Below are 27,837 nucleotides of genomic sequence, written 5' to 3' on the forward strand. Positions count from 1 at the left end.
AAAGATAAGCTGTATTATTCAGTATCTTGCAGTCACCTATAATGGAGCATAATCTGAAAAAATATATGTATGTAACTGAATCACTTTGCTGTACACCTGTAACTAACACAGTATTGTAAATCAACTATACTTAAATTTTAAAAAAGATAAGCTGTATATTTATAATGTTTGAGATTTTTAAAGAACCCATTTCAGATCAGAATAACCTGTTACTGAAAGTGAAAACCATTGAAAATGGTAAGAAGATATTCAAATTAATGTAACTATGAACTGTTAGACTATTTCTAATTCACAGAAAACAAGAATTAATTACTCTTTTTTTTTTTTTTTTTTTTGCGGTACGTGGGCCTCTCACTGTTGTGGCCTCTCCCGTTGCGGAGCACAGGCTCCAGACACGCAGGCTCAGCGGCCATGGCTCACGGGCCCAGCCGCTCCGCGGCATGTGGGATCCTCCCGGACCAGTGCACAAACCCGTGTCCCCTGCATCGGCAGGCGGACTCTCAACCACTGCGCCACCAGGGAAGCCCTAATCACTCTTTTTTACTTGAAGTAAAGCAGCTCCTGTAAATCAAAAAGAAAAAGAGAAACAGTCCATGAAAAAAACTGGCAAAGAACATAAATTCACAGTTCAAAGAAAAGAAATAAAGATAGACAATATACATATGAAGAGATGCTCAACTTTTCTAGTAATTAGGGAATATAAATTTAAACCAGCAATCGGTTACCACTTTTCTCCTGTCAGATCAGCAGAGATTTAAAAGTTTATAATACTCAGGGGTCTAATACGTAAAGACAGAAAGATACATGTGAGGATGTTTGTTACAACTTCATTTTAATAGCATAGGGCCAGAAATAGTAGAATTGAAGCAGTCTGCAAGGGGCTGGCTAAATAAATTATACATGTGCTCTTCTTACTGATTATTTCTGGAAATTAGGAAAAAAGAGAGACTTTAATTTCCCATTTTCTGTAATATTTGAAGTATTATGTGCATTCATGTTTTTAATAAACTCATTTTTAGAGTTAAAAACATTTACTTTCTATTTGGAAAAGCCATAATGATAAAAAAACAGAAAAGAATAATTAACCTAGATTCCTTATCACACCCTTTCTTTCTCTCTTTTTTTCAAGTCTTTTTTTATCCATTCCTCTTTCTCATCTTTAGTCTCTAAAAATGCAGTTGTTTCTCAAGATTCTGACTTAGGTTTTTTCCTCCATCCAGTCTACACTCATCACTTCAACTCCCTGGGACCACATTTTGAACCTTTGTATCTTAAGAAAGAGGGTAAACTCTGGATTCATGGTATCTGTATTTGAATCCCAGTCTGGCTGCTTCGTTGGATGTTCATTCATCCAGCAAAGCTTTGAGTACCTACTTTGTGGCAGCATCGTTTGAATAAAACAGCCATTCATAAAACTGCCATTATGGGGGCTTCCCTGGTGGCGCAGTGGTTGAGAGTCCGCCTGCCGATGCAGGGGATGTGGGTTCGTGTCCCGGTCCAGGAAGATCCCACATGCTGTGGAGCAGCTGGGCCCGTGAGCCATGGCCACTGAGCCTGCACGTCCGGAGCCTGTGCTCCGCAATGGGAGAAGCCACAAGAGTGAGAGGCCTGCGTACTGCAAAAAAGAAAAAAAAAAAAAGTGCCATTATGAACTTCACATCCTAGTGGGAAGTAAAATTAACAGCTAGCAGCTAGCAATCTTTTTTTAATTAATTAATTTATATGTATATATTTATTTTTGGCTGTGTTGGGTCTTTGTTGCTGCACGTGGGCTTTCTCTAGTTGCAGAGAGCGGGGGCTACTCTTTGTTGCAGTGCGCAGCCTTCTCATTGTGGTGGCTTCTCTTGTTGTTGAGCATGGGCTCTAGGCATGCGGGCTTCAGTAGTTTTGGCACATGGGCTCAGTAGTTGTGGCTCACGGGCTCTAGAGCGCAGGCTCAGTAGTTGTGGCGCACGAGCTTAGTTGCTTCATGGCATGTGGGATCTTCCCAGACCAGGGCTCGAACCCGTGTTCCCTTCATTGGCAGGCGGATTCTTAATTACTGTGCCACCAGGGAAGTCCCCGACCTAGCAATCTTTTATTTATTATTTTATTGAACTATAGTTGATTTACCGTACTGTGTTAGTTTCAGGTGTACAAAAAGTGGTTCAGTTATATACACACACATACATCTATATCTCTTCTTTTTCAGACTCTTTGCTGTTGTAGGTTATTACAAGTTACTGAATATAGTTCCCTGAGCTACACAGTAAATCCTGTTATTTTATAGATGGTAGTGTGTATTTGTGAATCCCAAACTCCTAATTTATCCCTTCTCCCCTTTCCCCTTTGGTAACCGTAAGTATGTTTTCTGTCTGTGAGTCTGTTTCTGTTTTAATAATTTCTTTTGTATCATATTTTAGATTCCACATGTAAGTGATATCATATAGTATTTGTCTTTGTCTGAATTACTTAGAATGATAATCTCTAGGTCCATCCATGTTGCTGCAAATGGAATTATTTCATTATTTTTTATGGCTGAGCAGTATTCCATTGTATATATGTACCACATCTTTATCCGTTCATCTGTAGATGGTCACTTAGATGTCTTCCATGTCTTGGCTGTTGTAAATAGTAACAGCTAGCAGTTTTTAACACTGTTCTATATTTTATGTTTTGTATAATTTAAGCCTCAGGATAACCCTCTGTGGTAAATACTATTGTTATCCTTATGTTAACACGAGGAATCACCTAAAAAGACAAAGGAACTTCAAAAAACTTTACCAAGGCCATGCAACAAGTGGGATGAGGCCAGGATGTGAAGCTACACGGTCTCCATAGACTGCATGGTTCTGCTCTTAATTATTCAGATCTGCTGCCTTGAAACTACTGTGTGACCTTGGACACATTACTTATTCCCCAAGCCTGTGCTGTCGTCCCTTGGTATCTGTGGGGGATTTGCCTCCAGGATCCTCTGCAGATGCCACAACCCATGGGTGCTCAAGTGCATAGTTGTCCTTCTCTGTCCTTGGGATTCCACATATACAGATTCCACCAATCACGGATCATGTATTAAGTTTGCCATCTGAGGTTGGTTGATTCTGCAGATGCGGAACCCATGGATAAGAGGGCCAACTGTATATTTATTGAAAAAAATCTGCCTATATGTGGACCCCCGCAGTTCAAACCCGTCAAGAGTCAATTGTGTACCTATATTATTGATATATATCTCTATTATCTATAGAACAATGCTGATAAAAACTCATATAGTGCCTGGTACTATGGTGAGTAGTCCATGGAGTATTTATTGTGGCATTTGTTACTGCTTTTTATTGGTAGTAGTAATGATAGTAACAACCCTTTTATAAAACATAAATCTCATCACGTAAAAGAAAATGCCTGACTCATACCCTAGTGATCTCATTTAAACCTCCTGTCCATGTTGGAGAGCTTCTTTGTGTCCTGACAGAGTCCCACCCCTGCCTCCACCCCCTGCCTTATATTTTTCAACATCCATATGGGTGTTTTTACCCACGTGACCAATTGATGTCACAAATTCTGCATTTTCTATGTCAGACTCTTTCTTTTTTTTTAAACCATGCCAGCCGCCTTCCTATTTTTCTCATATGGGTTAAAGCTGTCCTCCTCATGTGTCCTTTGTTCTGCTTTCCTTTGTTCTGCTGTCCTGCCCTTCTTCAGAGCTCTCTTGAATTTTATCTGCACCAAAGTGGTAGCTTCTTAACTTATTTCCTTGTCACCAGTCCGTCCTCCCTAATCCATCTTTAACAATTCCACCAGAATTACTTTTTGTGACATACGGATCTGGTCGTATCCCTTTACTCCTTAAAGAAGAGTTCGGTGACTATTTCTTGGATTCGAGACCCTCCCGTTCTGCAGGTGCAGTTTCCTACCATGTACCTCCATGTTGCCCTCAGCAATCTAACTGTCTTTTCCCAGATGTCTCCTAAACTTGCACATGCCTTGCCTTATGCTGGGAATGGATCCTGATTCCCTACCCTTCCTTCCCCCATGTCAGTGCCCTCCTCATTTTTAAGGCTCTGCGCCAGTATCCTTCCTACTCCTGCAGACCTGATGGTTTACCCCTTACTGTTGTGGTGCTTGATGTGTTTCCGTTCCTTGCCTCTGTCGTAAGCTCTTTGACATCTGAGACTGCTTTTGCCTTTGTATCTAGTACGTTGGAACAGAGAACACGCACAGAAAATATTTCAAAAGATAGAGAAAACCAGAGATGCTAAGTGTTTATTAAAACTGCAGTTGTTCTCGTTTTCCTTTGTTGCTTATTATTTTTGTCATCTTTTCCCTCTGAGTTTTATGAAAACTAAAAACGTATATATCAGTCCCTTGGTATAGATCTCCATTTTGCACAAGAAAAATAGGTAGTATTGCTGGTAAGTGGAAGGGCTGAGAAACCCTCTCCCATTTCAGAACCACTAACAGAATGTGCGTGTGTGTGTCTGTGTGTGTCTGTGTGTATGTGTGTGTCTGTGCGCGCACGCGTGCATGTGCGTGAACACACTAAGGAGCAACTTCGTTGGTGAACTGATCTGTCCATTTTTTTAGACAAAAGAAACAGCATTCATTTTACTGGGGTTCTTCTCATTGCTGTTTTTACCTTCACACTGTTTGGTTTTGGAAGTAACTCAAGCATTGGATAACATGCACCAAAGGAGGGGAACAGTCCCTCAAACCTGAGGGTGCAGCTCCTCAGGATTCCCAATCCCTTTCTAGCATTTGTATAACTTAGAGCTTAGAGTTTATTAGTTCAAATAATATTTACCCAACACCCACTACACACCAGGGATACAACTGCCCTAAAGCTGCTTTCAGTGTAGCACCACTTGAATTGCCTTATTTTCCATGTGGAGCTGAAGCTCTAGTCAGATCTGGCCTCCCAGTGTCCTGCAAGGTGAATGCTTGTTGAGTTACTGGAGGTACAGTCAAACCTTGTTCATGTTAATCTTTACTCACTTAAAATAGTTAAAGTTTGGGCATGGCCTTCTCATCTCTTGTTTGCCCTTTATTCTGCCCTGTGCTACCCATTAATCAAAATGTGAAGGTAATTGGAAATTCATAATATGATTTGATTTTTTTTCCCCATGGCAGTATTGTGATATGCACCGTTACCCCTTTTAACTCTGCTCTTGAGGTTACACATTCTCTGGTTTTGTAGATTAACAGTTTCATAGTGGTTCAGGTGCTTTGAAATTTCCGCTTTTTCTGGAATTCTCTTTGTAACTAACTTGGGTTGGTTGCAGGCCAGTGCTGGCACAGACTTCCTCCTTTGCAGGGCTGCCCTCATCATGGAAGGCAGGGCCTCTCTTTCTGCGGCAGAGACTGGAGGGGACAGAAATCGCCTTTGCCTGCCTCCTTTACAGCTAGAATACAACCCGTAGAACTTGGTGCCTGCGATTTTGACCCTGGTTTGCTTACAGGTTGTGCATGAGTACTACAGCCACCTTAGGATGGCAGTACCAGCAAAGCAGGTGATGTTAGTGACAGGTTGGGAGTACTGTCCCAAGCCCACTCCTCTTTGGACAAAATCTTGTCTTGACGTTTGTTCCTACCCAAGCCTGGTTCTCCAGCCCTCAACTCTGAAAGTCACCTGAGAGCCTGAAAATTTTTCTTTTCTGCCTAAGTAAATAAAAGTCAGTTTTGATCGTTGATAATCAGTAATCCTAACTAGCACAGACCTGTTTTTAGTTCAAGTGGATTTAAAGTCTCGATTTACTCTTTATGATCCGATACACTGTTCTCAGACGAGAAGCTTCCCTGAAGGAGTTTCCTCGGAGCCTTACTCTGTCCCCTTTCTCTTACCCACTTTCCCTTCTCTGTTCTTACAGGGTCCACTTCCTAATACAGGTTGTCATTTCTGGCTCATGGTTTGGCAGCAAAAGACCAAAGCAGTTGTCATGCTAAACCGAATTGTGGAGAAAGAATCGGTGAGTAATACTTGATATTTACAACTTAGTGTACTGCCTGTAATTGTTAACTTATAAATATTTTCTTATTTCTTTTGGGATAGTCATTCATTAGTTTTGGCCTTTAATTGCTAAAGGCTAGTGGTCAGGGTGATTCTGACCAGAAGAGCTAATGTATCCTTTTCCTTTTTTACCTTAAATATTTAAATAACAATTGCGGACCACTACCCTCCAAAATATAAGTATAATGGAGCCAGTATTGGCTAGTAGTGGTATTTAGATCTTTGGAATCTGTAGGCTTTATCACAATCTTTACAATTTATTATTATCAAAATCCTGGAAATTTTATGAAAGATTAAAGTGACAGGTTTCTAAAACCTTTATAAATTACCATTGGCTCTTAGGTCACAAGGCAGTAAGTATGGAAATGTATAAATTCATTGACATTTGAAGTGCAGTCTAAACCCAGTGCTAATTAGTGGTGTGACGTTGGGTAAGTCTTTCAGCTTCTGTGGCTTTAGGGTCCTCTTCTGTCAAACATGCAAATTGGAAAGTATTGTCTGTCAGGTCTCTTTCAGCCCTGAGGTCTTAGACTACTCTGCTTTTCAGGTTCCTGATTCTTCCTTTTTTAAAAAAAAAAAAAAGATTTAATTTTATTTATTTTTGGCTGCATTGAGTCTTCGTTGCTGCGCACGAGCTTTCTCTAGTCGAGTGGGGGCTTCTCTTGTTGTGGAGCATGGGCTCTAGCCCTGCGAGCTCAGTAGTTGTGGCACATGGGCTCAGTAGTTGTGGCACATGGGCTCTAGAACACAGGCTCAGTAGTTGTGGCACATGGGCCTAGTTACTCCGCAGCATGCAGGATCTTCCCAGACCAGGGATCGAACCCGTGTCCCCTGCATTGGCAGGCGGATTCCTATCCACTGCACCACCAGGGAAATCCCTCTTCCTTTTTTCTAAATTAATAGTTGCCAGTTTTCAATGGTGGTGAAGGTTTTTCTAGTCTGTTTCAGATCTGAAGTGGCGTTAACATACCAGAGTATCCAGCAATGTCAGCGTAGTCGTTTACACTGGTTTTCGTGCTTCAAGTGATGGGGGCTCTATCAGTTGGGACATTTTGAGCAGCGTTGCCAACTAGAGGATTATAAATGTCATCCCTCATTCTGCAGTATAATTAGTATAATAAAAAGATAAGACAGGGCTTCCCTGGTGGCGCAGTGGTTGAGAGTCCGCCTGCCAATGCAGGGGACATGGGTTCGTGACCCGGTCCGGGAAGATCCCACATGCCGTGGAGCGGCTAGGCCCATGAGCCATGGCCGCTGAGCCTGCGCGTCCGGAGCCTGTGCTCCGCAGTGGGAGAGGCCGCAACAGTGAGAGGCCCACGTACTGCAAAAAAAAAAAAAAAAAAAAAAAAGACTTCCACCAGAAATCATATTTACGGTGGTTGGATCTAGAGTCAGATTTAATTGTCTGGGGGAAGGTCACCTTGTGGGTGGGGGCATGTTTGTCAGCGTAATGATGGTGGCAGCTGTTGCTGGTCGGTGTTTAGCTCCTTAATTAGGGGATATAAAATAGTGATATTCCAGGATCTCTTGTTGGAATACTTCTATTAAAAAAAAAACACAACCTCCCACTCTTGTTACTTGGCCACTTTTATTTATTATTTTTTTAATTAATTAATTAATTTGTTTATTTATTTATTTATGGATGCGTTGGGTCTTCATTGCTGTTCACAGGCTTTAGTTGCAGCGAGCGGGGGCTATGCTTCTTTGCGGTGTGCAGGATTCTCACTGCAGTGGCTTCTCCCGTTGCAGAGCACGGGCTCCAGGCACGCGGGCTTCAGCAGTTGTGGCACGCAGGCTCAGTAGTTGTAGCTCACAGGCTCCAGAGCGCAGGCTCAGCAGCTGTGGCACACAGGCCTAGTTGCTCCACGGCATGTGGGATCCTCCCGAACCAGGGCTCGAACCCGCATCCCCTGTGTTGGCAGGCAGACTCCCAGCCACTGTGCCACCGGGGAAGCCCCTTGGCCACTTTTAAATAGGAAAAGCAGTTTTCAAAAGAAGTTGATTCCCTAGTGTCCTCAACATGTGACCACTTAGGTTTTCTTGGTGTGGGGGCAGGGCGGGAGGGCATCAGGTACTGTGAAGTCACGGATTCAAACATCTTTGATTCATTTCACTCCATGGCAGTTATTATCCTTATTTGTAGTCAGATTGCTCCTTCACTGGCCAGCAGGAAGCTCTTCAAGTTGGGCCCTGAGTTCTTTTACACAGACCCAAGAATCTTCATAGCTACTTGCTGTCTGGAATGACTCCATTATTGCAGGCTCATCTTAAACTCTTGTGTAAGAATCAGCCATTTCTTTAAGGGGCCTTAATTTCTTTCAGTGGTCAGTGGTATTTCAGGGTCACAACAAAAATAGGGATGTTTGTTGCCACTGGGTTGGTCTTTTCAGTGAACAGAGCTAAGGAAAAATATGTTTCTGTGTTAAGATAACACAGCGCTAGTGTTCATACTGATATTTCTGATTCAAATTTAGGCCTATAGGGGTTGGCCCAAGCCTTTCTATCCTTTATATCTGTTACAGTGTTTTCCATACCATGAATTCTGGTTCTCAAAGACACTAGTGATATCAAATATCTTATAGTGACTCTTTTACTTTGTCTGATATTGCACACAGAAAATAGTCATAATAACAAAATCAACTCCATCACCAAAATAACTACTGAAAAAAAGTTTAAAATGTTTTGTTTTTCCCATTCTGTTTTTTTTAAAGTTGTACTTTATGTACATTGTCAGAGTTTATAGCACATTATACTTTGTCCGTTATGCCCCTTTTGTGTAAGTCTGTATATGTTGAGGTGTCTCTCCAGTCATTTTGTCTGTAGGTTATACTCCAGAGGATCCTGAGGAAGGACTCATGGGCACCATAGTCCCTGATGTCTTATGTGCCAATGACAGTTCATCTGCTGGCTCAGTGCTTAACAGTCAGTTTGGCAGAATATAAAATCTTTGGCTCATATTTGCTTTTCTTTGAACAACTTAAATGTATTACTCCATTTTCTTCTGGCATTACAAATTACTGTCAAAGTCAAATGGACATCTTTATTTCCTTTATTAATCACTTATTCTTTTTACCTATGTTACCCAAAGGATTTTTTTCCTTCAAATCCCAATAATTTTACCAAAATATTTCTGTGTTGGTCATTCTGGGTCAGTTTGTCCAGGGGCGTAGAGTGCTTTTTCAGTATGTGATTTCAGACATTTTTTCTTTCTTTAAAGAAAAATTTATTGAATTATACTCGTTGACATTTATTTTGTTCCCTTGCTTGCTTTGGTGTTCTTTTCTTGGGTCCTCCTATTATACATGTGTTAGATTTTCTTGCTTATTTTTTATGGTTGTCACATTTTCTCTAATCCTATTTGTCTCTCTCTTCATTTCTTTTTTTATTTTAAAAATGTCCTCCTTTTTCTCTTAAGGCATCATCTGTTGTGTTTAGTCACATCTCTTTTCCCTAGTTTAATTAATTAGTCTTTGTTGATGAAATGTGTTCTGTTATTTCTGAATCTTTTTTCTTTTCTGTCACCTCATTTCTGAGTTGTTCAAATTTATGCTCTTTCACTTCTTGTGCCATTTTTTAAATGTCTTCAAGCTGACCTTTTGAAGTGTCAGCTCATAGTATTCATTTGTTTTGGAAGCATTTTTATTGTTTGTTATTTGTAGCTATTTGTGATTTCGAAAAGGAGAAATGGCCATATTTTACAAGGATGTTTTTCTGGTGTTTTTTCCTAATGAAATGACTCTAGCTCACCTTACCTCAGCCTGCTGGCCTCATAATTTGGTTTTTGGGAAGATGTTTTTATTGTCACAAATACAAATTCCATGTCAATAGTTCTGCCAAAAGGTAACAACTCTAGGTAAAGGGAGCTTATCTTCTAATTCTTTCCCCGACTTAATTTTAGTAAATAGGTATGTAATGTTATTTCTAGATATGTAGTAGTATTTAGTAGCAGATTAACGGGTATTTATGGAAAATACTTGTAAAATAAAGCCTTTTCAATACTGTTTGAAGATAAGATTCTTGTAAGAGTTTGATATTTATAGAAAAATAGTGTGAATGCCAGTATGATGATAAAATATACGTTACCCTGCTTTAGAAATGACTAATTGATTTTCATTTTATGAACATGATATCTGTTTATGGGGTTTTTTTTAGTGTATAAGTTAGAGGAACATTTTACAAACCTGCTTTTGTAAGATGTCAATCTTATTAAAATACATTAAACATCAAACGTAGTGTGACTGTTCTTAGATTTGGGTACTTGAAAAATATATAGCATGTGTGTGGTTTGTTTTCCTTTCCAGCTTTTTATGGTTTCATTATGTCTATAAACTAAAAAAAGTCATATGCATTAACCTAAATTCTTAAATTTAGGTTAAATGTGCACAGTACTGGCCGACAAAGGATGACCGAGAGATGCTGTTTAAGGAAACAGGCTTCAGTGTGAAGTTCCTGTCGGAAGACGTGAAGTCCTATTATACAGTCCATCTGCTGCAGTTAGGAAACACCAATGTAAGACTTTTCATGCCCAAACTATGGGGCTTTATATGATGATTTTAAGGATTATTCCTTGTTCTTAGATATGAAGTTTGCGGCAGTCCATTCATTTCAATAATAACCTATAATAGTGTACAGCCATAACCTTTTCCTTATAGATTTTGTTCCTGTATGTGGTAGCTCTCTGAGGACTCTCAAGAAACCTTAGAAACTAAGAATTTTAAAGTTCAGGTAAATATTTGAGGATTCAGAATAACTTACTAAAATTAGTCGGGGATTAAGAGAGAGGGCTTTAGAATCAGGCCAACCTGGATTCACATCCAGCTCTGCTACTTAGTGTATCTGCTCCCAGACCTCCTGAAGTCTGTCCTCATCTGTGGGATGGAGATGGTGGTGCCTCCCTCTCAGGGCCGTTGTGGGGTCGGGTGAGGGTGTGTGTGCAGAGGCACTAACACAGACCAGGTACCCTGTAAACGCCAGCTCTGATACTTACTACTGTTGAGAGTGTTGTTAATTCAAGGGATTAGTCACACGGAAATTTGTCTTTATTGAACTGGTGAAAATGGTGAAGTAAATTTACCATATGGTCTCAAGAACATTTACTTGGATTTTTTTCCAGAAATATAAGACTCGTTCCTGGTACTTGGTTGAGATACAGGTACAGGGTGGGTTGTGAGCCTGCTGTTGTCAGGCTGAAGATTGAGATACTTCTTCCCTCTTCCCACTTACCTCTTTGCCTTCTTTGGTTCGTAATTAGAATAACTAGAAAATATGAAATAAGAGTGATTCTGAGATGCTCTCAGAAACTAGAAAAACTACAAAATAGGAAAATGTTTGCCCAAAAATGGCTTCGGGAATGTATCTAGTCTAAAGTGAGATACTGTTTTAGTTAACTATTAAGTGAATTGAGTGATTAACGTGTGATCATTAACCAAAAAAAAAAAAGCTTTGTAGCGAAGGGAGATATATACACTTTTTAGATATGCAGAAGTACCTTTTATGGTTGATCTCCTGAAACACCTCTCTGTTTTTTATTACGTACTATAAGTACAGATGTGTGCCGAGTGCTTCGGGCCAGGTCCAGCTTCCATGACTTTCATAGCTAAGCTTATTATGGGATCTCTTAGGTCATCCAGGGAGGAGGCTTCTTTATGAATCTCCTCACTGTATTTATTTGCACCAGTGATTCCAAACATACATACAAACATACATACATTTGCATGTATCTTAAGCTGCATTGAAATACATCAGCTACTACTTGGTCCTGGGTTGTCCAGTGCTAATTCCCAGGAACAGAGCTACGTTTCCATAAAGTTCTCATGGGTCTTGGAATCATCTTCTCATGGTGTTTACTGATCCCAGGTACCTCCTCTGCTTGTGGCATTAAAATTGATTTAGAAGGAGGTGGGCATAGGTGTTTTTCTCTGTCCTGAGCATTGATTACACCTCAAATAATAAGATAGAATAACTTTTGTATTTTCTTTATCACTTTGCAAAGTATTTTCACATATGTATCATTTGTCCTACAGTCTTCCTAAAATGTGGACAGAGTAAATATTCTTAATATCCCTGGTTTTCATACTTAAAAAAAAATAACCTGAAAATCCATGAGGTTAATGGATTTTTTTCCATAAATAGATTACTCAGTTAATAAGTGAAAAACCAGAACTCAAATCCAGATCTCCTAACTTCTAATGAGATGTGACCAAGTCTTTTGAAAAAGATGCTGATTGTTGTAAAGGAAGATCCTTGGTTCTAAAGTTTCTGAAGTTGAGGCCGCCCTGGGAGCAGGCCAACCCCTACGTTTTAATTGCTGGCAATTGTGTGATTTCTTACTGCCCTGGGTTCAGAGTACACCATAATTAAATAGCAACAGTTTATGTTCTATTTTACAATCTTTAGTAAAAGCTAGGAGTGTTAGAAGAATAAAGTAATGTTTCAGTAGGAAAGACAGAATTGCATTTGGTTGTGTTAGAAGAATAAAGTAGCGTTTCAGTAGGAGAGACAGAATTGCATTTGGTTAAGTATTTAGACTCAGGAACCATGTGGCCTGAGTTTAAATCCGAGCTCTACCACTCCTGGCTGTGTGACTGGTCCCATTATTTAACCTCTGTGCCTCCGTTTTCTCATCTGCAAAACGAGGATGATGACGCACCTGCCTTGTAGGGTTGTTACGATGATCGAGTGAATTAATGCTCTGACAGTGCCTCAGACTCAGTGTGGGGTCTCCTGTTGTCAGCGGCTCCCTTGGAGTTGGGAAGGGCTGCAGGAGCCAGGGCAGCGGAGGACGCGCTGCAGGAGAGAAGTTGATGATGAAGTAGGGGAGGGACAGCCGGCCTCACCTGCAGGTCTGGGTGGAGGTTCCTGAGTTTCAGAGGACCAGGTTGCTTCTAAAGGAGTCTGGCTGTGCCTTTTAACAGATCTGGGGCCAGAGCTGCCTCCTGTCAGGCCCTGCTCCATAGAGACTTCATGTCTGGTGGGCAGTAAAGCACCAGCTGCCCTTTCCAGCGTCGTGATGAGAGCTCAGAGTTTGAACTTCTGGCCCCACGTGAAGAGATTCCATGTCTGCTTTTAAAAGGGGCCTTGTGGCTTAAGCTATGAAGATAGTTTTGAGGGGCTTTTAAAATCCCAGGTCATCTGGAGAACTTGTCTTTTGGGCTTTTCTGTTTAGTTGGCCTTCACCATTTTCAGTAGTGTCCTCGACCAGCTTTATGTGTATCAAGTTCCAGGAAGGCTGTTTTCATGCTGAGTTCTGTTTCTCTGCCTCTAGATTTGCCCAGAGCAGGGTTAGATGCCACCCGGGTGTCCTCCTCTCCTGTCTGTTTATGTCCTGTGCACTCTTCTGTCCAGCTTGTGCCCATTTCTCACTTCAGTCACTTATTGTACCTGTGATGCATTCACTCCTAACAGCTAGGATCTTCTTACGCTTCTCTTCATAATTTAAATTTTACCATTTCCCAGCTTGTGCAGCACTTGCGCATGTGTACATTTTGACATCATAACAAGGTTTTCAGCTCCCCACGGGCAGGGTCCTTACCTGTTGCCCTTGTACCCCCTCTGCATTTGCACCAAGTACCCTGTTCACCACCCCACACCTGAGTGCTTGTCCTGAAACACGGCTTGGTCCTTCCACCGGGGTCTGGGAAGCCCTCTCGTGGCCAGTACAGGAGTCCCCGGCCGGCCCGCGGCTTGCCTCTCGCGACCATGCCTTGGGCGTTGCCCTGCCCCCTGCTTAGAACCCAAGCCCCTTGCCCCCTGCCCTGGTGCTCTCCTCCCCTCCCCACCTGGGAGTTCCGGTCATCTTCCAGAGTGAGTTATGGTGACCACGTATTTAACACGGCCAGTACGGGATCCTGCAGGAGCTGGTGAGGGACTGAACTAGGGCAGTGACCTCAAGGGAGTCGGGGTCGACAAGCTTGCTTCTCTCCAGGTGGAGCGGAAACACAGGTGAGGAGGTTGGAAATGTGGAGAGGTCACAGTTGATGGGAGCAGATCAGGGGCCGCGGTAAAGGCAGCAGCGAGTGTGTCATTGTGTCAGAGATCACCGCATCTCTTCACATGCCACCACGTGCAGGTGTTGCCTTGTTTACCCTTCACAGCAGCCTTGTGAGATCAGTACTTTCTTAAACCCCATTTACAGGTGATGGAACTGGGGCTTGTGAAATTCTTGGAAACAATCTTGGTACCTTCTTTCTGTGCCTAAAGTGTGAAAATTGGGCCTAGGGCTGTAGAGCTGTATAGATTTTTAAGTAATAATTAGAACATTTATAGTCTTACTCATATTGATAACAATTATAGTTAACTTGCATTTGAATGGCTCTAGACAGCGCACACTTAAATTACCCCCAGGCTCTCAGCTCTTGTACCTACTCAGCTCATAGTTTAGCTTCCTGGCCTCCATGGACCATGAGCTTGTCATCTGATTCAAAGACGTTACATTTAAAATTCTTCAAATAAATGTAAATGAGATTTTGCCCTAAGAAGAATGGTGAACTGCTGACATCTTTGTGCAGAGGGTGGTGTCCATGATGTAGTGCCTTATGGAGAAAACTGGGCAGGTGTGTGCAGACCGGCTGGAGTGGGGTGTGAGGGTTGGCAGTGAGAAGGGACGGAGCTGACTGGTTGTCACAGCAGGACTGAGGGGCTTGGTGACCGAGCAGGAGGGAAGGGTGAGTCTGCTGTTTGAAACTAGGAGTTTGTCAGAAACTGTAGAGTCTAAATGTAGAGACTGTTCGGAATAAAGATGAATTTTGTTTTAGCTCTGTATGCTTTGGAACCCTTTCCCCCCATTCTCGTTTTTTTTCAAGCATGAAAAAGAGGGAAAAGGTATCCAATCCTTCATATAAACTTTTTTTTTTCTTGCGGTACGCGGGCCTCTCCCGCTGTGGAGCACAGACTCCGGACGCGCAGGCTCAGCGGCCATGGCTCATGGGCCTAGCCGCTCCGCGGCACGTGGGATCTTCCCGGACCGGGGCATGAACCCGTGTCCCCTGCATCAGCAGATGAACTCTCAACCACTGCGCCACCAGGGAAGCCCCATATAAACTTTTTTTTATACCAGAGTAGTAAACATATGGATCTTATTACTTCTGTGGCCCTTTGGGAATTATGTGATTTTTGTGAACTAAGTTTTTTGAATCTTGTTTCAGTAGGAGTGAATTAATACAAAATTAACCTCTAAGAAGTTATTTAGTCTGGTCCTACACGGAAGAAAAAGATGGATTTTCAAAAATCTATTCATGAGAAAGACTGTATTATACAGTGGTGAGCATTTCTGGAAACTGGCTTTGAGCATCCCAGACAGTGTGACCTGAATTTGAAAGAAATAGAGGCCACTAGTCTTGAGCCAAAACCATATAAGCAAAGAAAAAGCAAGTAGTTGCCCAGGATTGTGGGGTAACTGTAGGTTTTGGGCCAGGAGGTGATGCATAGTTGAACCTACACTGTATAGGCCACACCCTAGGGAACACTTCCCTGGGAGCAGGGCCCTGGCACCACCCCTCCTAGGCCTGGGACCTCCAGCAGGTCCACCTGGACCTGGCTGAGGCCCATGTGGACCAGGGCTGGGCCTCTGTGCATGGTCAGCACAGCGTGGTGGCTGAGGACTGCAGCAGGGCTGCTGTCGGGGGAGAGGGTTAAAGACACCCACTGGAATCTGAGGCCCCATTTAAAGGAAGATGCGGTTGAGTTAACCGTGTGCCTGGGCTGTTGGAGGAAAGGACTTAGGACCCCAGTCCTGTGTGGGTATCAGATGGCTGCCATTTACGGTTTTCTAGAAGGAAGCTACAGTTTAGCCTCCTTAATTTGGAATGTTTTAAACGCTGTTTTTACATACAGTAAGATACAATCTTTTTGATATATAGGTCTGAGTTTTGACAGTGCATTCGTGTCACCACCTGCCCAGTCAAAATAAAGAACAGTTCTGTCACCATCCCCTAGATACACACACGCATGCATGCGCATGCGCACGTTCCTCATGCTGCCTGTGTACAGTCAGCCCGGCCCCACTCTCAGCTCCTGGCTACCACTGGGCTGGTTTCAATTCCTATAATTTTGTCTTTTCCATGCTGTCATGTAAATGGAATCGTACAGTATACAGCCTTTAGAGTCTGTTGCTTTCACTTAGCATAATTAATTTGGAATTTAAAAGGAAATGTTTTGAATTTTAATAATCGCAATGAGCATTTTAATTAGTAATAAGAAATCTTCTAGTGCCTTCAGTGTACTGAGAACCTATGGATCACAGTGTACTTGGAATTATGAAAGCTGGATGTCAAGAAAAATTAGTCACTAAATGCGTATAATTAAAAATTTTTTTTAACTTCTGCACTGTATTTTATCAGTGCTGTACCTCATATAACTGAGTCTGGGACTTAGGAGTCTTAATCTGTACTGAAAAAAGGGAAATACTGTTTTTTAAAAAAAGAAAGCTAAGTTTAATTTTGTAAATTTGTATTGAAAGGTAGATGCTGTAAAAGTAACCGTTAAAAAAATCAGGGTTTTTTATGCTGCTTCTGTGGCTCCTTCTTCCAAAATAGTCCTGTAATTAAAGCTGAAACATTGTGCAAAGATGTGTTAGCGGTTGCCGCTCCCTCTGTGAATGAAGAGCAGAAGGCAGAGAAGTGCTCCTGGGGGCAGAGGGCCTTTGGCAAAAGCCAAGGAACGTTTTCATAATGAGTTAGTCAGAAATAAAGGTCGTTGAGAATGTCCAGGAAGTGGTGGTGAGTGCCAGGCAGGCTTTACGAGACAGGAAACACTTAGCATGTTGGTAAATCATGTTCGCACATCAGCAAAGCCGTGTCAGCAGTTCTAGGATTGGAAATTGTTACCATGGGGAAAAGCAGCAATTAGGAGAGCAATTTCAGTTAAAAATGTAAAGATTGTTTCTTTAAATTAATTCTTGAGTTGTTCCTCTGTGCCTGGATAGCAGAATCTAAAAGATAACTCATATAATGGGGAACATTATATTTTTTAAAACTTTGAAATTCTTAAAAAAGAAACCATTAAAGAATGTAAAATTAAACTGGTAGAGATTTTAAAAAATAGAATAGAATCCACTCATCATGATGTATGAATTAAAGAAAATCCTGGCAGCATGTATGGTGCAGGTCAGTGGTTGGGAACCCAAGTGCTGCTCTAATCCTGCCTCTGCCATTTTCTGATGTGTGACCTTGGGTGCATTACTTAATCCTTCGCCTCAGTTTTCTCATCTGGAAAATAGGTTTTAATAGGATTGTTGTATGGGTTGAGTTAATACATAAAAAGCCTAAAACATGCTTATAAAATAATAAGTGTTACAGAAGTGTTAGTTATTATTAATATATTCCAAATTCTCCTAAAGAAAATCTTCCCATACTTGTGTATGTGATTATCAAAAACCAAATGAAAAATCATGGTACATTACACAAAACACATCTTTCTGCAGTAGACTGTTAAAAGAAAAAACTCAGAACTAACATTTCCCCCCTTGATTTTCACTTTTTAGAGTGGTGAAACCAGAACAATATCTCACTTTCATTATACTACCTGGCCAGATTTCGGAGTCCCTGAATCACCAGCTTCATTTCTCAATTTCTTATTTAAAGTGCGAGAGTCTGGCTCTTTGAATCCTGAACACGGGCCTGCGGTGATCCACTGTAGTGCCGGCATCGGGCGGTCAGGCACCTTTTCTCTGGTGGACACTTGTCTTGTTCTGGTAAGTGACCTCGTTTCAGTCTTCTGTACCTTTTTATTGTTTCCACTGGCAGAAGTAAGCTCGACTGTCAGGATCCCAGAACTGTGTTTTTCAAACTTGAACTTCTGCCTTCTTTTAGAAAAACCAAAAACTCTCATTCACATCTTTTCAGCTGCCTCTTGCTGTGACTGGTGGGGCTGCATCCAAGATAATTCTAGAGCTCTCGAAGGAGACTTTTCCTGGTAGCTTTTGTTACCTAAATGATGGGTTCTCTCCCCCGCCCTTCTTATTTTTCAAACATCAGTTGGTAGATAATATTGAATTCTTTCTTGCCTTAGTTTCCTTATTTACAAACTGCAGAGAGTGAGAGTGTTCTCCTCCCAGGACTGTCATAAGAATTAAGTGGATGAGTGCATTTAGAACACTTTCTAAGCCCTCGGTGAGTGTGGGTTTTAATATCATTCCCTGAGGTTCCTGTTGTGCCTGAGGGCTGTGTTCTTTCTCCACCAGCCTTCCCAGCCCCAGCCTGGGTACCGGCCTGTGCCTTTCCTCCCTTTAGGTTGATGGGAGGGTATCTTAGCACGTCTACTGTGTTACCACTCTGCCTAATATCCTATACTTCAGTCAAAAGCGGCTTGTTATGTTAACTTTGACGTGTTTAAGAACTCTAAGCATCTGTTCTGTTAATGGTAAATACTAAAACTGGATCGTGTGTTTCCCTGTTCCCTGCCAAATTTAACTTTAACAGCTGTTCTCTTTTCTGGTTGGGGTGGGGGTGTGTGGATCCAGCCCCAGCTGGTGCAGCGGCCCCACGGTGTCCTTGTGGGTCTGGCTGTTTCCGCCTTTCTGCTCCAGCACCCTCAAGTGGCTGCCACACACAGACGTGAAGGCGCCGAACGAAAAGATTTACTCCTGCCAAGACGTTCTTAAAAAAGAAAGGCACTAATCTCGATGTATTTATCCTTACATTAAGCCAGAATGGGCCATAAATCCTCCCTTCGACCAACCACTAGCCAGAGTGAATGAGATTCCTGTTGGTTGGAGCCAGCTGTGAGTTAGCTGAAGGGCCAGGAGTCCTCCCTCTGCTGCCTGGATGGGGCAGACGGGCAACCTGTCCTAACTTGCTCTTAGCGGTTTTCCTGTACTGCTTCTCTTTCCTGGACTCCTAACAACAAAAGGCTTGAACAATGTTTACCTTTCTTGCAGATGGAAAAAGGAGACAATATTAATATTAAACAACTGTTACTGAATATGAGAAAATACCGAATGGGGCTGATTCAGACACCAGATCAACTCAGATTTTCATACATGACTATAATAGAAGGAGCAAAGTTTATAAAGGGAGATTCAAGTATACAGGTAAACTGTGTATCAAATACGATTTGCATCACATAGCTGCACTCTGTTTATGCATGTGTCTTCTCCCTTCCTTCCAAAAAAGCATGTTTACATTAATGTGGTGAATCCAGCTGGCCCCTAAGATTGTAAAATGTATGCCCCCCTCCTCCTGTGTACCCCAGCCTCATGTTAAATCCTGCCTGTTACTCAGAAGCCCGAGTGGGGACACAATTTCATTAAAGAAAGTAAGGTTCCTTGTAAAGGAGGGTTTAAGCATTTCATCATTAAAATAACCAGAAAATTTAGCTACTTTTGCCCCATTAAAAACCTGATCTGGAGTTATACAAGAACACTTAGTTTATATCATAGGTATTTCATCTTTTATAACAATGAGCAAGCAACTTGAGTACTTGCAGCAAACGTAATGAAATTTCAGGAGAATGTTATTTTTCTCTGGTTGGTGGCTGTATTCTCATGAAGGTATTTTTATTCCACATTTGTAAAAGCTAAGTTAAAAGACTGATTATCAGAAATCTGTGTTTATGTACTAACGTAACATGTGAAATAGAAACAAGTAACAACAGACACCCGTTTCTTGTCTGAACTGATCATATGGAATTGGACATAAGCAGGTGGAATTCTTTATTTTTCTCTTACATGAACCATTTGCTTCCTCTTCAGCTTCTGTGATTACTAGCCAAAGCAGGAATATTCTGAATAAGCTCTCCTTTATAACTGAGATCACACCATCTGTCAAGATGGAATGAGATATAAGTAGTTAAGTGTTGTATGGATTACACAGACATTTAAATATTCTTAAGAAATTTTATTTATCAGCTGACTTTTTTGTTCTGATCATTGGTGTTATTTTAACTATTCAAGACAATCCATTGTATTTATCAATAAAAATTTTAAGTTTTATTTAAAAGGTTCCCCCCCAAATCTTTAGCATTATAGAATAATTTTTTTAAATTAATTAGATTATTTATTTATTTATTTTTGGCTGCGTTGGGTCTTCGTTGCTGCGCCTGGGCTTTCTCTAGTTGCGGCAAGCCGGGGCTACTCTTCTTTGGGCTTTTCATTGCGGTGGCTTCTCTGTTGCAGAGCATGGGCTCTAGGCGCACGGGCTTCAGTAGTTGTGGCACGTAGGTTCAGTAGTTGTGGCTCACGGGCTTAGTTGCTCCGTGGCATGTGGGATCTTCCCAGACCAGGGCTTGAACCCGTGTCCCCTGCATTGGCAGGTGGATTTTTAACCACTGCGCCACCAAGGAAGCCCTCTAAAGAATAATTTTTAATGAAGAGAAACGTCAGTCTGTGAAGTGCTTGGTATGTGAAGCACGAGACCCTCTTCCGACGTTACCTCAGATGTTCAGGATTAGGAACAGGTCTCTCTTTAATCTCGGCTTGTGTCTGCCAGTTTACATGCAGAGGTTTTCCCCACACACTTCTGTTGCTTCCTTGCTAATTTCCTGGCTGTTCTTACAGACTAACTCTATGGAATGTGTGCTGTCCTTTGGATACTATCCCTTGCTCCACCTTAATGTTTTTTCAAGTTTTGTTCCTTTAGTTTTAGAATATATATGTGCTTCCTGTGCAGATCGTTTTCCCCACAGAGGTGAGTTTTATGGACGGGCTTTTGTGTGGTCCCTATTGTTGTGACAGTGCAGTTTGTGGCTCGGAAGAACTTTTTCTCCCCCAGTTTATCTGGTGCGGTGTGGCCATCAGATCTCTGACTCAGCACCTTTATCCCTCATTCAGACAGACCCAGGCGTCCTCTGCCTCCGTCCAGATGGGATGTTGGAAATGTCTGTATTTTTCAAGTGCTCAGGATCAGAAAGCCTGTTACCCTTTCGGAGGGCTCAGTTTCCACAGAAATGATCTTAGCAAGGCTCTAATTATTTATATGGTGCTGTGAAATTTTTAAAATTTTAGATAATTGATTAGTACATATTGAGTATAAAAGAATTCAGAGAATGTGAAAGTATATCATTTACAAAGTAGAAGTCCTCGCTAACTCACCCCCCAAATATGTAACCATTGAGGCCTGTGTGTATTCTTCCAGGACTGCGTATTTATGCATATGGGCTTGTTTATTTTATGTAGATATTTTCTCCTTCTGGAACCCTGCTGTCTAATGCTGGAGCCACGTGTTCTGTTGAGTGTTGAGATGTAGCCAGTCTGAATCAAGTTCTGCTTAAAGTATAAGATGTACAAATATAGGGAGAAAAAGTATAAAATATCTCAATAATTTAAAAAATGTTGATTATATGTTCAAATAACAATATTTTTAAATGTTGAATTAAATAAAACATCTTGTCAAAATTCATCTTTTTTTAAAACGTGGCTGTTAGACATTTTTAAAGTTATATATGTGGCTCGCATTACATTTCATTGGACAGTGCTATACTAGAACCTTAGCTTAGACCAGAAGTCTCAGAGAAATAAATTTCCCTGAAATCTTAAATCATAAAACTTTATTGTTACAAAGATCTAGAGTTACTTTGTTAATGTGGATACCCCAAACTGCATGACTCTGTCCCATGTCCCAAAAAGTGTCTCATAGGACATACAAGGATGTGATAGGCAGTTTATGGACCTGTCTTTCTCTCCATACATCTGCCTCCTCCCCTTTGCCTCTGATTTTTGGGGAAAATTAATATTTGTAAGAAGAAAGAAGGAAGCTTTTCGAGTGTGAGTTGATGGCAGTGGGGTGAGGGATGCCATCTTTCCAGAAGCACCCATGCTGTGTAAGCTTCATCTCTGGTTCTTTTTCCTAAAGGGGGCCTCTGTCTTCACCTTCAGTCTTAATCTAGATTTACGGGATACAAGTGGTGTTTTCATTATTGGCTACAGTTTCATGTTAGTTTTCCTGTGAAGATTTCTGGCATATGTGGATTTAAAATGATTTAGAACCTGCCAGGACAAAGAAGAGCTGTTAATATTCACATCTAAAGTGACTGTTGGGCTTCCCTGGTGGCGCAGTGGTTGAGAGTCCGCCTGCCGATGATACAGGGGACACGGGTTCGTGCCCCGGTCCGGGAAGATCCCACATGCTGCGGAGTGGCTGGGCCCATGAGCCATGGCCGCTGAGCCTGCACGTCCGGAGCCTGTGCTCCGCAACAGGAGAGGCACAACAGTGAGAGGCCTGCGTACCACAAAAAAAAAATAAAAAATAAAGTGACTGTTATCTGAAACCAGTAACTGTGTTTGTGATGATAATCACATATAATACACAACTAATAAAGTTATAAGTAAATATATACTTTTAACAAATTACAGTGGGTTTCGAGTTTAAATACATCACTTTACAGCTCCTTCGAGGGGCTTTCTTCAGTGAGAAATGGGGGTGGGGTTGCGGATGGTGTGGGGGCATTGGTCTGTGAGTGCGGTTCAGCTGAGTGTGCAGTCGGGGGAGGTGAGCAGCCCCGTCTGCTCCAAATGGGAGCCGGGGGCAGTGCTGGGTCCCCGGCCTCGCAGTCGGCAGCACCGGCAGCACCGCCGAGGCAGGTGAGCCTGGAGCCTGCTTGTCACAGGGGAGGCAAAGTTGAGTGAGTTTGCTGCCCAGAGACCTGGCAAAATGACATTGCCCTTTGTTTTTTCTTTTTAAAATTCACTAGCATTAAATCTCTCTTTCTCCCCCACCCTCCTGCTGACTCTTCTTGTTGACAGATTCTGGATTTGTTTCATATTCTGGGAAGTGGTCCAGTAAGACTTGGTTTTTGGCATCATCTTGTTTATTGACATTGTTGAGTTTTGTCCAAGTATAAGGCCAAGTTGCTGTAACTAGATCTCAATGAAGAATTGACCAGCATGCATTCTGGAGACAGTTAACATTTTTGTTGGATACTTAAACTATCTGGTGTCTGACACTGATGATTATTTCCGAGATACAGAGCCTTGTGAGGGGTTCAAATTCCGACTCTGCTACTCGTTAGCTTGTCATCTCATTAGTCACAACAAGTCCCAAGGCAGGTGACAGTCCTGTTTCATTGGAGGAAGATAGGCTGTCTCTTCATCTTGGTCTGAATCCTGCCTGATCTGAAGTCCAGGCGTGCTGAGGAGTCTTCTCAACCCAGTGTCCAGCCAACTGCCTGGGCTGCTGGTGTACCTGGTGGGGACAGTCAACTTGAAGGCCTCTGGCACTGCAGGAACCTGCTGGGAGGTCTCACCATTGGTTCTCTGCTAAACTGGACAGTGGCAATGAGCAGGGCACACTGGGTCACGTTCAAGGGCCATCTTGGTCACTTTTCCAGAGGCACATGCCTCTGGATTAGGAGACGGCACAGTCTGACTTTGGCGAAGATCTTCTTACTAAGACCAATATTTTGGTGAGGTCAAAGTCACTACATTTTATTAAGATTATTGTATTCAACTACATACTGATGTGCATCAATATTAAATGCTTTATTATTGGGACTTCCCTGGTGGCGCAGTGGTTCAGAATCCTCCTGCTAATGCAGGGGACACGGGTTCAAGCCCTGGTCCGGGAGGATCCCACATGCCGCAGAGCAGCTAAGCCCGTGTGCCACAACTACTGAGCCTGTGCTCTAGAGCCCACGAGTCACAACTTCTGAGCCCACGTGCCACAACTACTGAAACCCGTGTGCCTAGAGCCTGTGCTCCACAACAAGAGAAACCACTGCGTTGAGAAGCCCATGCACCACAACGAAGAGTAGCCCCCACTCACCGCAACTAGAGAAAGCCCACGTGCAGCAATGAAGACCCAACGCAACTAAGATAGATAGATTTATTAAAAATACTTTATTATTATTAAATATTCAACTTAAAATAGATGTAGCTAGAAGTGGTATGACAAAACACGTTTTTCTTTTTCATTCATATGTTAGCATCACAGGGTTTTCTTAAGTTAAATATAGAATTTCAGTTTCATAAATTTTATTTAAGAAAAGTCAAAACTTTAGTGTTTGCATTTGTTTCTCATTTCCCTACTTAGAAACGGTGGAAAGAACTTTCTAAGGAAGATGTATGTCCTGTTTTTGATCATTCACCAGCCAAAATAATGACTGAAAAATACAACGGAAACAGGATAGGCCTAGAAGAAGAAAAACTGACAAGTGACAGGTATACAGGACTGTCCTCTAAAATGCAAGATACTCTGGAGGAAAACAGCGAGAGGTAAGGTTACTGCAATAACAATGCTTGAAAAGAGAGACTTTTATTTTAATAAGTTCTGTGGATGGGAACTAATATATAGACCCTTAGTGTATTGAATTAATGTAACTATTTATTTATTACTTAAGGGCATTTAAGTAGTATGTAATGACATCATTGATCTCAAAGAAGCTAATACTTAAAGACGGAAACCTGTTGGAAAATGGTTTAACACAACACTTATTGAGTGTAAGAGTTAGTATAATTAGATGCTAAAATGTGTAGTATGATGCAGAAAACAGAGTATGAATACCTGCCATTTGTACAGTTATATAGTGTTCACGCTACTGTTACAATGTAATTGATAATATGCCTTTAATACCATTATGAAATAATTAAGTGAATATTTCAACTTAATTCTGTTATTGGAAGAAAAAAATATTTTTCAAAAAAAATCACATAAAATGCCCTATACTTTTTGAGTTTTGAATCCATATGAATGTGTAAACTCTTCAAGTTTTTAAATTTGAAAAATTACGTTTCTCAGGCTCCAAATATCTCACACATTACGAAGCTGGTGTCCTGAGGTGTGAGTCTCTCAGAAAAGTGAATGAGCTCTTTTACTCCCTCTCTTCAATATCTCTGAAAGACTTTTTTTCTTTTCTTTTTGTCAGATATGCTTTTTCTTGTGGAAAATTTTATGCTGTAGTCATATTTGTTACAGTGGGATCTTGGGATGTGCTGTGAAAATCGTTAAGGTCTCCTATACATTATAGCTTCAGTTCTGTATTTCCCCAATATAAAAATTGCCTGAAATTTTATAAAAGGTAGCGTATTACAGTACATAGTAAGTTGCTATATATCATATTGAAGAGTTTATTATGACTTAGCAGTGCTACTCCTTGTGTGTGGCTTCAGTGGTTTAGACTACAAGTTAAAGCATAAAGTTGTTTCTTCTTCTACGTTAGATTTACTAGTTTTAAGTCAGGAAATAATACTGGGAGCTCTGTATCCTTTTATATATTTTATATATGTTTTGCCTGATCTTGACTACAGTGTAATTTGTTTTATTGGAAGGTACACACATACTTGTTATAGTGAATTTTCAGTCTAGAGAGTGAATTCTGAGTAATAATTTTTGCAAGTCATTGTAGGAAGTATTCAGGTAGAGTTCACACAGCCAGAGATACCTGGGTGTGTGATAAGTTAAAGTGAAAAAGACATTAGGAAGACTGCAAAGCATATGGATATGAGCAAAATATAGTCCCCAGGTTGCTAATACACTTAAGGGACAAAACGAGAACCCAGACGAGCAATATAAATTATTTACTATAAATGAAATGCCGTAGGATGAGAATAGAAGGGCTCTAGAGGGTGAGAGAACCAGAGAGAAGAGGTTTCTTAGTTTAGAAGGAAACAAACTTGGAGAACAGCAAAAAAGAAAAACATTTGGGCAAGAACGAGGTTGTACATGGCGGGAGAACACGTGCTCTTGTCTCTTGGGTGTGTAACTAGGAGTGGGATTGCTGGGCCACACGTGGCCACTCCGTGTTGAGCATTTTTTGGCCAGTTTTCCAAGCGGCTGCATCACTTCACCTTCCCACTAGCGATGTCTGAAGGTGCCAATATTCCCACGTAATTTAACGTTGATAAAATAATCTGATATGTAGTCCATATTCAGAGTTCTCTAATTATAAAAAAAAATCCACCTTGAAGCTTTACAGAAAATAACTGTACTGAGATATAATTTATATACCATAGAGTTCACAAAATTTAGAGCGTACAGTTTACTGGATTGAGTATATGTACAGAGGTTTGTGGCCATCGCCATAATGTAATTTTGGAACATTTTTATGATCCCAGTCTATAACTATTTAAAAAAATAATTCAAGATCTGATCTAGGATCATGCATTGTATTTGGTTGATGTGGTTCTTTAGTCTCCTTTAACCTGGGACTGTCCACCACCTTTAGTTTTCCCCCGTTGCTGGACATTGCAGCTTATAGATGAGTTGCCTTTTAGGATGCCTCACAATCTGGATTCCTCTGATTGTTTTTCACTATTAGATATAGGTTAAACATTTGGGCCAGGAAAAAAGCTGCCTCTTAATGTAGTAGATGCTGAAAAGGCATTCAAGATTTTTAATCAAGCCATACCATCAGAGCTGTGCTTCAGAATAATTACTGGGGTGTATTTACTCTGAAGGCATGGAAACTGGTTAGGCTTTTGCTGTAATAGAAGCAGTAAGTGAAAAGAGGAGATGGATTTTGTGAGATTTTTTTTTTTATTAACTGATTTTAATAACATGACATAAAACCCCTACACTTTATATAATTGTTATGCAAAATACATAGATGAATATGGTCTTCTTTTAAAAACATAAATAAGCAAGATGTGAAATAGGCAAGTTTCCATTAAATAAGTGAAAAAAATTTTTAAGTTTTGCTTTCCATATCATTTGGTGTTATAAAATGTTTAGCTTTCATCAGCTTCAGGGTTTGTGTTGCTCCCCAATTTTTCATACAACTGAACTCTCAAATCTGCTAGCACCCACTGAATTGATTCCACTCTGGATGGTAAGGCGTCAGTTTCTTCTTGCAAGTTTTTCTTTGCTTCTTCTAGCATTTCTCATGTTTCTTCTTGAGAATGGCTAATGAAAACATCACCAGTCTGATGAGGTGTCATTAAGCGGTCCTCGTCTGCAAGCATGATGTCCTAACAAGCATCTTCTAAGTTTGGGAGTTGTTTCTTTTTTACTTCTGTTTCTTCCTTCAGCTCTGTGATTCTGCTTGTATTCCATGCAAATCTGTATGTCTTTTGTTGATTTGCAAAAGTAACATTGACATCTTCTGCTGCTGTCTTCTTCATGGTGGCCGCCATCTTAGGTTTGTGAGATTTTTTTCAAGGGAAAAAAATAGTAGTTTTCATGTTGCCTTCAGCCATTCTTTGTGTTGTTCCGGGACCATGGTCCCAGAGTCAAAGAGCTTCCTTTGGAACAAAAATTCTGTATTGAATAGGAAAATGGGAGCTAGAAAAGGGATGGGCAGACAGCAGTAGGCACTCGCACAGCAGAATATTCAAGGAAATGTTGAGTATAGGGGCCTTTGTGAAAAATCAAATATGAGCTCCAAAGGGGATCAGATGCCTGGGGACCCTCTGTCTTCCCTCTCCTGCTGGCTGGCTAGCAAAGAAAGAAAAAAATACTGATACCATGCTTCTTTTCAGGTCCTACTAAAAATATTCATTTACATAAAACTGTACGAGCAATTGTCATTGAATTACCTGAGTGCATCTCTGGACCATTTAGAGTATTGAAGCTTTTCCCCTTTTTGTTCCAGAGTCTGAATGAGTTGAGAAGTGGGGTGGAGTGGGCGGGGGGCGGGGGGGCTGTGCTCTGCCTGCGTGGTTGAGCCCAGCCCTGCTGATGTGCTCTTGTTTGTTGACAGTGCTCTGCGGAAGCGCCTTCGGGAGGACAGGAAAGCCAGCACAGCTCAGAAGGTGCAGCAGATGAAGCAGAGGCTGAACGAGACCGAACGAAAAAGGAAAAGGTGGTTATATTGGCAACCTATTCTCACTAAGATGGGGTTTGTGTCCGTCATTTTGGTTGGCGCTTTTGTTGGCTGGACACTGTTTTTTCAACAAAATGCCCTATAAATAATTTTGCCCCGCAAGCTTCAGCACTGGTAGCTGACAGTGTTGCGTGAATCACAGGGGTTCATCTGTTAGCAAACTCCTCAGA

General features: G+C 41.3%; 1 protein-coding gene across 3 annotated transcripts in view; it reads left to right on the forward strand.

Moving 5' to 3' along the window:
• Positions 1-27,837, forward strand: part of PTPN2 (protein tyrosine phosphatase non-receptor type 2) — a 76,765-nt gene that overhangs the window by 42,310 nt on the left and 6,618 nt on the right. For all 3 annotated transcript variants that reach the window (XM_060028612.1, XM_060028613.1, XM_060028614.1), the window contains exons 4-9: positions 5,841-5,939; positions 10,352-10,489; positions 17,460-17,669; positions 18,855-19,007; positions 23,941-24,122; positions 27,545-27,646. In XM_060028612.1, coding sequence (XP_059884595.1) covers positions 5,841-5,939; positions 10,352-10,489; positions 17,460-17,669; positions 18,855-19,007; positions 23,941-24,122; positions 27,545-27,646 — 884 coding nt within the window. The remainder of the gene's footprint in view (positions 1-5,840; positions 5,940-10,351; positions 10,490-17,459; positions 17,670-18,854; positions 19,008-23,940; positions 24,123-27,544; positions 27,647-27,837) is intronic.

Source organism: Delphinus delphis, chromosome 13, assembly GCF_949987515.2.
Source record: "Delphinus delphis chromosome 13, mDelDel1.2, whole genome shotgun sequence".
In the NCBI taxonomy this organism is placed as follows: Eukaryota; Metazoa; Chordata; class Mammalia; order Artiodactyla; family Delphinidae; genus Delphinus; species Delphinus delphis.